The following is a 9803-nucleotide window of genomic DNA, read 5'->3' as shown; positions in this document are numbered from 1 at the left end:
TTCTAACAAAGGCATGAGAAAGGGAACATTAGTCTGCCTTGCTTTGCTGTTCTGCTAGTCTGCCTAAGCAACTTGGGGTTAAAGAAAAACATGGACTATGAATATATACTGCATGTGTGTAATTAATAGTGTCTGATTGCCACTCGTTGCATATATATTATCAATGCTCTTTTAAATACAAACCTATACTTTTAAGAACTCAGCATTAAAAACCATGCAGTTTGGCTTCATGCAAGTTTGCAGAAGGAGAAAAGGCATTCAGTGGTGTTTCTCTGGCCAACTGATTTCTAACCTGAAAAAGGTAAGGCTACACAATGTTTAGGGCAAGAACACTGTTTTTACCCTAATTATCCATGTGCAGTGATGCCCTCTATATGTGAATTTCCTCTATCCAGGACTGAATGCTTGAATATTTCAGAATTTTTAAAGTAAGTGGAGCACCTAGAACTATGTATTTTCTGTCTGCATGTATGGAAAATCCCAAGGCTACTGTTATGCAAATAATACACCAAATACAACAGCATATATTACTAATATGTATAAATGTATTATATTAATTGCATATACTCACAAACATTAAACAGTGAATTAATAAAATCTATTTTTAGAATATCACCTTGCATATACAGATTGGATATAGGAACTGCACTAGTAAGTACATTTTTCTTTACAGGACAGATTCATTGATAATTGCACTTGCTTAACACATGGAAGTAAGAAAAATAATGCTTTAAACCAAATTTACATTTTAGTTATGTTCTTTCTGGATCTGCAGTTCATTTCTGACCCCTCAAAGGCTTATCCATGTATTTAGTTTTGCATTTAGCAGTAACAATAGTGTAACTGATGTACATAAAAACAAGCCTTTGCAGAGCTGAAGTCTTGATGGTAGACTCCTTTCACATTCAACATGTGCAAAAACCCACACAAGAAAGAAAAGGTGAAGTGAAAAGGTACAATCATTCCCATTCCTGAGATTCTCAGCAATTTTTCTTTTCACATTCTCTTAAAAGAACACAAATACACATTAACAAATATTAATAGGATAAATGTTTTCTTCAAAAATACTTTAGCAATCATTTATGATTTAATTTCAGGTTCTTCTCAGGTATCTCTTTATAATATGTCAGCATTCTCTGTTTCCCTCTAAAATGAATTGATATTTCAGTTGCGTATGTTGACAGGCTTGGACTTTATTACTTAGGAGCCTAGATGTGCACTGGCCCTCACTTATGACACATTTTTTCCAGGACGCCCATCACAGCAGCAGCTACTCATTCTCTAGTCCACTAAACAAGACTGGGCCACTCGATTGTCTGTTCCTAAATGTTATTATTATTTTATTGGTTTACTGCTGGATGACATTTCAGCCTCTCCTTGGGCACCTAATGCTCCTGCTGCAGTCCAGTGAAATCTGGTACACAACAGATGCAGGAACAGGTTCTCCTGGTGATGAAGATGCAACATGATAGTGTCTTGAAATGTCACTGTGTCAGAGAGCACTTTGAGGTACTTCGTACCATACTATGTTGTGGCTTTACTAAGAATGTTGAATAACATGTGAGTAGTATTTTGCCTTATACAGAAAAGTACAGTAGGCAACGGTGAAACAGATAACCTGCACAGATTACTGTTGACAGAAGAAAGAAAAGATTCTTCCGTGGGATGAAACACATAACAGTGCATTTTCAGGTACCAAAACAAAAGGGGCAATAAAAAGCATCTTTTAAGTGCACTAACAATTATCTTTTAAGTGCTATTACACAAAAGTTGCTTTCACAAAGCACAGTGTTTCTTAATTAGTTGTAGCACTGTCTTAAGAACTTCTTCCTTGGAGGGGCTGGCATCAACCTCTTGGCATGCAGGATTCACCATCCTTCTGTAGGACTCTTCAACTCTATTTAAAACAAGAGAAATGAAACTTCAAATTACAGGGATATGAAATGGCATTAGTCATCAGTCTTGGGAGAAAGTGTTCACACTGCAGACACAAAGGAAAAAATCTAATATGAAGCTAAGAATGAAATCTACTGCAAAGAGCAATAAACTCATAGTAACTGTTACAATATGAACCTCAAAGGGCATAGTTTCCTTGACACTGATTCCCAGAGCTCTATCCATATTCACATGGCATGGCATTGAAGTATTTCTTTCTTTACAGCTTTGCACTGGATACAGTCTGGTATAGCAGTACAGTGGACAACCTGCTTCTAACACCTGAATTAATTTATTCAGAGCCTGCTAAGATGTCTCTGAACTATATGGCAGGGCATTGTGCAGGTGTGCTCACTGACTGATCTCAGTTTTGATTACTGGATTACAGAGTTGACCCATTGTTCAACTCTTTCCTCTGATCAGCTCTGCTAACTGAGGAATAATGGGATGAAATACAGGATGAGTACCTCCTTGCTTAGACTATGAGCCTTCTCATAATGCAGAACTCTTCCACACTTAGACTGTGAGAATGTGAATATCATTTTCTATGCCCCCACAATTAATAATGCCAAACATTCAGGCCACAAGTCATAAGATGAATCAAGCAAGATTCTGGATGTTCTCACATCCAGGTTGACATAATTAACAAGTAGAAATAACCAAACCAAAGGCTTTCTGACAGAAATAGGAAGAGAATTAGAACATGAAAGATTCTTAAATGGCAGCATGTTCCCTAGCTCACTCATCCCTCTGCAGGTTCCACTGTATAAACTGTGTGTCCGCACAGAGTTTCTGTCAGAATTAAGCCGTGGATATTTTTTAAGGTATATCATCACCAGAGATGTTAAAACCCTAGAGGTAGATTTCAGCTTTGTGATTTGTAGGTGCCGACACTGACATTCAGGTGCCTATAACTGAGGTATCTACATGAGCACTAGGTATTTAAGTTTCCACTGCAGACAGTGATGATCTAATCAATACGTTAGGCAGAGTCTAGACAGCAATTCAGCACACCCTGAAGTCAGATACCTAGGGTGCAATTCGGTTGCTTAACGAATGTATCTAGTACTGCTTGAGATTCTCTGGACTATCTCATTTAGCTTCCAGCTGCTGGACCAGAAAGTGTCCACAGATTCTGCATCACATCTGCCAGCTTCATGCAGATGTCTCAGATCATATCAAATGGCTCTAGATACTTACGCTTAGATCACTGGGCTCCAAGCAGGTGGTGAGTTGAACCACTTTGAAGGCTCCACTGAATGTATTGACTATTTTATTCTCTTAATCTGGAGCTCAATTCCAGACTTTTCTGGGGAAGCTATGTGTTTCAACTTCTTCCCTCCCAGTTCTGGAATTTTTAGGTCTCTCTCCCTCATTACCTCAATGAGAAAAGTGCTACAATAAAAGCAGCAAGTAGCAAAATACAATTATTTTAACTCAAAGCTCCTTTGCAGGAGAATGAAGCTCTTCACCTTCAGCTTTCAAACACTTTCAGTTGGAAGTGACAGACCCTCCTTGTCAGCCATGAACGCTTTCCAAAAAAAACCTAACCCAACAGCTTAGATGCAGGAAATCCTTGTCCCAGTAATGCGAGTGGGACATTTGCTACTGACCCCACAGGAGCCAAGATTGCCTCCATCCTTTTATCCCTCACTAAAGCGTACCTTTGGCGAAACAAGGTATTAGCTTCCAGCTCAGCTTCCTCCTTTGTTTTCTCCAGACCCCGACGCTGAAGTCTCTGAACTCTCTCCTCAGGGTCAACAGTCAGGAGAAGAACAAGATCGGGTTTAAGCAGATCATCTGGCCACTGGTACACCTTGTCGTTAGCTGGAGGAAGATCCTGGACTTTCCCATTTATTTCAGTGGCAATTGTGTAGGCAGCTGTGCTGTGCCAATACCTGTCAGGAAAATACAGAATGAAGAGAGAAATTTTAAAGAGGACACTAATTCTTAGGTAATATAGGAGACAGGTGTCACTGTAACAACAACTGCATAATGACAAGGAAGGTGACACTGTGATTTTGAAGGGAAATGTAAAGAACAGTTCTGTGCTATCCATTATTTCTTAACAGAATGATAATACTCAACACAATATGCAGAATTACTGCAAATTTTTAATTAAAACATATGGCGAAAGCTACACATTCTGCAAACTGTGTTCCAAATAATCCTATCAAAAAAAAGTCTTCTCATAGATAGGTCAAAAGAAGAGACATTGTATGTCAAAATCCAATACCCTTGAGTTCCTTCTTTGTGGTTCCCATTCTACTTCATGCAACAGGCAGTAGAGAAAGTACAGTCTTCAACCACATGTGAATGAAGACAGATTTTAATAGTTGTGCATTTCACTTGCATTTAACATTCCCACCACTATAAGTCACTGTATTTTATACATTTCAGTGGTTTTGAGGCTGGTTAAAACCAGCATGCAAACCACTCTGTATCTATGTTGTGGGGGGAGGTTACAGTACATCTACTAAAAGAAGCCAGGGGTTTCAAAGTGCATCTAGACTTTCTTTATTAAGAGTAATACTGAAAGCTGTCTACATTAGTGAAAATAAGAAATATATAAACAAAACCAAAAAAGTGGGAAGCATATTTCTGGCTTTACATCCTCAAAGAGTGAGTCTACCTGAAACTCAGTCATTCTAATCAGCCTGTATCTCAGACCCATCTTACATACAGACATGATCAGCAGCCCTGATTCTCCTCAGGTTTATCACAGAGCCCTGGTTTGGCTCAGGCCCCACAGTCCATACCTCCACTATTCCTAACTGAAGATGTACAACTTTTCAGGTGTCCTAAAGACAGTTACGAGTACCACACTGTGATGGAAGTCCCCCATCTTAAGTATTACTCTTTAGAGTAATTACTATTTATCTGACTATCTGCAAAGTAGCACTTCAAAAAAAAAAAAAAAAAAAAAAAGAGAGAGAAAAAAGAAGAATCCTAGAGTCTGTCATGACAACTTCTGCTTGTAACACTGAACAGCTGTATGATAGCACTGACGTAAGATGACTTCTTAAATATACAAACCTGTCTATGATCACCGGTGCCTGAGTGGATGCTTTTGCTATTTCTGAAGCAAGAATGTAGTTGCCCGCAGCATAAAATGCTCTTTTAATGGGTGCTGGCTCACCATCAAATATTGTCCTCCACTGGCTGATGCAAGATGGTGGGGAACTTAGCAGAATGCCATTGAGGGTGTCCTTAACAGACCGGGTTACAGTGGTTTTGCCTGCATTCCATTTAGAGGAGGAAACACTTATTATATTGTATATCAGATGCAACTGAATTTTAAAAACTGGAGCTCCTACCTGTTCACCTGGAGCACATGTTCTGACACCTGACTATGTAACCTGAGTATCTTGTGATAAGGTTTTCAGTGGGAAATGATTATGTCTGGTTGCACTCCCTACTCTCAGGGCCTTCTGCCCCTCCCTCCTGCCAGCTTTCGGTCTTCACTCCTTTAAATGCATTAAATGTATGGCAACTTCTGTACATACCCATTTATAATATTTTTCTAGGTCATAGTTCATGTGGATGTTGACATGCTGTCACCCACTACTTTTTAGAGGGAATTTTCAGTCCTCTTTAACTGAAAAGTCAGAAAACAAAGTTATTCAGAGGCAACTAGTATTTCTCTCTGAGACAAACTGCTGCCAGTTTTCAAGACTACCACCACTTCAGTTCATTTATTAGAAAACTCTTTTGCAAAAGTATGTTTTATAATCTGCACAAGAAATTTAATTTTCAGTACTCTACTCTTTGTATTCTTTCATTTACATATTATAGATAAGGAATTCATCCACTGAATGAAAATTAGCATAGGCCGTTTGATCTTTTACAAGTAAGAGAAGATGGACTGGTATTTATAACTACTGATTCTTTCAAATCTGTCACAGGTTTCCAGGGCTTTTTGAATTTTTAAGCCTCACGCCTGGCTAAAAGTCATAGCAGTTGCCGTTTCCAACAATTTCTCATTTGCAATTCTTCAACAGTACATTGCTCTTACCTGTGGCATCCAGCCCTTCAAAAACTACGACGGGAAAACTTCCCTTCTTCTGGTGCTCAGGACATTTCTCCAGCAGGTCGAGTAGGGCTCCAGCCTCCGGGATACGCGCCGCGCACTGCCGGGAGAGATGCGGCCCCTCGCACCCGTCCTCCGCCCGGGATGCTGCCCGCCGCCCGCTGCGCCTGCAAGAGCCGCCGACCGCGGGCACCGCGGCCCCGCGGCCCCGCCGGCGCTCACCTCCCGCACCCCGCGGCCCCGCCGGCGCTCACCTCCCGCACCCCGCGGCCCTGCCGGCGCTCACCTCCCGCACCCCGCGGCCCCGCCGGCGCTCACCTCCCGCACCCCGCGGCCCCGCCGGCGCTCACCTCCCGCACCCCGCGGCCCCGCCGGCGCTCACCTCCCGCAGGCGGGCGCGGACGGCGGGTGCGGCGGGCGGCAGGACGCGGCGGGGAGACCCGGGTCCCGGCGGCCCCGGGGCGCAGCGCCGCAGCATCTCTGCCCAGAGCCGGGGCCGGCAGCAGCGCGGAGAGGGGCGGGCGGCGGCGGAGCCAGCGGGAAACGAAACCAGCCCCGCCGGCCAGGAAGGAGCCTGTCGGCGGGGAACGAGGGCTGCTCCTCGCAGGGGCGGGTTTTCTGCCTCCCCCCGCCCCCCCGCTGTAGTGGCACTGGAGTGAACGGGTTTGGCCTCCGCGGGAAATGCTCTGTGCGTGGACGGACTGGAAGTGAAAGTGAAAGAGAAGGTCTTAGACTATGGATCCGGTCTGCCCCCGCCCCCCCCCCCCCCCCCCAAAAAAAAAAAAAGTGTTCCTACGGAGTCGCGTAGCACAAATACACTCTGCTGCTTGGAACCGTCCCAAAGAGATGAGCAAGTCATAAAACAAATCGAAACTGGTTTGCTGTGTTTCAGTGCCCAAGTAGCACCAAGCCGTACCAGGGCATGTTGGTAACTTAATCCTTTTATTTTTTTACTCAGTGCTTTCGATAACAAGGCCAACGGACTCAATTCATTTGGGAAGTAAAACACACTTTTACAAGCCTGCGGTGTTTTCATAACTTTTTGATGGCCGATTTCAGCTTTCATCAGCTCAGGGGCAGGAACCAGAAGCACTGCAAATAGCTGTAACACTTACTTAGTTTTATGTCAGCTGCTATGAGTAATGTTGCCCAAAATGTGGATTTTTCAAAAGATGTAACTTGAAATGTAGGTCAGCCTGCACCTCTGCAGAATCCTGCTTCTCCCTTCAATAGTTGGGAAAACTGCCACTTAGAGATATTTAAAGTTAAGCTTCTGATTCATCTTCTGAAACAATATACAACAACTACACTCTACAATAAATTCCTCAGAAACTTGATGTCTTCATCTGGTCAGCTGCACAAATAAATACCTTTTGCTTAGCGCATCTGCAGGGAGAGGGGAGCAGCTGGTAGGCAGTGTAGGTTAGCTTGAGATCAGCTATACTGGTTAGAAGCTGCCTGTGCTGAGGAAACTGGTGGCAGGCAGGGCCAGAGCAGGAACTGGGAACACAGTCTCAGCAGCAAGTACCCAAACTAGCTTTTTCAGGCGAAATGCACCCTTTTTCATAACTAAGAACTCTTGCGTCTTTCCACATCACTCAAACACGTGGCTATATACCAAATACCTAATACCAAATTAGGTATGTTAGACAGCACATCCTCATCTCTTCCTCTTAGCACCTATTTATGAATCCTTGCTCATACATGTGTCTAAATCCCTTTTTGACTTTGCAACAGAGTCTACCTCTGCAAACCCCCATGGTCTCAAATTCCAGCAATGCACCTGTTGCATAAAACCAATTTTATTTTATAAGTTTTAACCTCACATCCTACTGGTTTCAATAAGTGCCCCTTCTAATAATATTACTGACTTTGGTTAATAACAGATCAATATTCAGCTTATTTATCACCTTCATGATTTTGTAAAGGTCACTCAGATTTTCCTTTCAGCTTTTTCATGTCAGAAGTGAGAGTCTGAATCTCTTGTAAGGCAGCTGCTTCCATCCCCTTGATCATTTAGATACAGGGATAACTTCTTTAACTCCGCTGAAGTCCTGCCAAGGCGTGGAGACCTGAACGGTATCACTAGTCAAGGTATGGTTACATGTACCAAGGTTTCACAGAGCAGCAAACTAATGCCATCTGCCTTGCTCTCAATACTTTTTTGGATGATACTAAGATTTTTGTTGACTTTTTTTGCTGCTGCTTCCCACAGAGCCAGTGATTTCAGAGGGGTAACAACAGTGACTCTAAGATCTCTTTCCTGAGATGAAAGTGCTACTACTGAGCTCACCATTAGGTATACAAGGTTTTGGCTATTTTTTCTGATGTACATTTATCTACACAGTTTATCTGCCAATTTTCTGCTAATTCATTTTTTTTATGTCCACTTGACTTGCAGATAAGTTTCTCTTCAAAAGCCCTTGAAAAGCTGGCTGTGTTCATCACTGACTTATCTGATTCCTTGCTCTTCTGTTTTCATGTTTTCCTGATGCCACTGTTGCCTTTCCCCTCCCTGCTGACTAAATGGGAAGAGCTTACTTTCATTTTCCCTTATCCCCTCCCATGGCCTTGATACAACTGTTTACAAGCATTTGCCTAGTTGGTGGTGCATTTTTCTTCATTTATAATATGCTTATGAGATCATTTATAATAGGTGTGTGATGCCTGTCCTCCTGGCTAATTACTTAAAAGTATTTTCTTGCAAGATTTTAGGTCTTTCTCATCAGATCATACACAAAGAGTTCAGGAAAAACTATAGGAAAAGAGAGTTGCCTTTTATGTCCAAGACAGCTCTCTGTATGTGAAATCAGTGTAGAGAGTATGAATCTGTTTTGAAATTATCTTATGATAATTATTTTTCAGTTTCTTCAGAAGGACCTTTATCATTTTGTCCTCTGTATAACATGAAATAACATGGAAGAGCAAATGTGCTAATTGTATGAAAAACACTGTTCTGTAGTCTCTTCACATCTTTGAGGGCCCACTGTACTTGGGTGTAGGTATAGGAAAGAGATACAGACACAAGAAGCCGTATAACCATTCTAAAACTTTTTAATCCACCTGAAATGGAAAAAGAGGAAAAAAACTGCAAATAAATCAATCTGTAACTTTAAAAATTTATCTGAGTGCACAGTCCTACAATGTAAATAAACAGCTGACACAATAAATTACATAAATCAAAGGCCCATACAATACATAGGTATGTAAAATACACACAAATAGAATGTATGTATTTTCATGCAGAATAAACTTTAAAGGACATCAGTAAGGGGCCCTGCAGTAAAGATAAAAGGTCTGCAGATAAGATCGTAAGGCCACAGAAGTAAGTATAGTGTCAGGCCCTCCTCTTCTGCCCATGACAGTGGCCAGTGCCAGATGTTTGCCAGTGGAAAGGACACAGAAGGATCCTTCTCACATCCTGTCCCAGATTCTGGGAGTCATCTGTTCCAATACTTCCTGAGCTGCAGATCACATACACGCCATTAAGGTCTCCTGGTAGACATGTTTCAAATGTGCCTAATCTGAGTCTATATTACATGTTTCATATGTGTTTCATAACCTGATGGCATGCAGGCTTTAACTTTCTATTTTGTAATTTCAGTGGCACCCCTTGGATTTGTGCATCCCGAGGAGGGATGAGTCACTGCAAGGACAAGGTCCTTAACAGAATCCCATTTATGGTGCTGCAGATGCAATGGAGAAGACACCATTTCCAGCTGGCAGTGGATCAAGAAACAATACATTTATCAAATGCTAAAAACGACATCTGCCATTGTGTGACTTGCTTGGATGTCCTTGGACCATTTCTGGTCCTCACAGGTAACATGATAACAGT

The 9803-nt window shown here is 42.0% G+C and overlaps 1 protein-coding gene across 1 annotated transcript; it reads right to left on the bottom strand.

Moving 5' to 3' along the window:
• Positions 1-525: 525 nt before the first annotated feature.
• Positions 526-6623, bottom strand: CMPK2 (cytidine/uridine monophosphate kinase 2). Its single transcript, XM_074922223.1, has 5 exons — positions 6348-6623; positions 5951-6065; positions 4972-5173; positions 3600-3833; positions 526-1897 (listed from the first exon to the last, which is right to left on the bottom strand). The coding sequence occupies exons 1-5, from the start codon at positions 6441-6443 to the stop codon at positions 1777-1779; spliced, it is 768 nt and encodes a 255-aa protein (XP_074778324.1). The 5' UTR covers positions 6444-6623; the 3' UTR covers positions 526-1776.
• Positions 6624-9803: the final 3180 nt, after the last annotated feature.

This window comes from Athene noctua, chromosome 1 (assembly GCF_965140245.1).
Source record: "Athene noctua chromosome 1, bAthNoc1.hap1.1, whole genome shotgun sequence".
NCBI lineage: Eukaryota > Metazoa > Chordata > Aves > Strigiformes > Strigidae > Athene > Athene noctua.
Note: the sequence above shows the minus strand (reverse complement) of the source record. Positions and strands in the feature narration are given on the sequence as shown.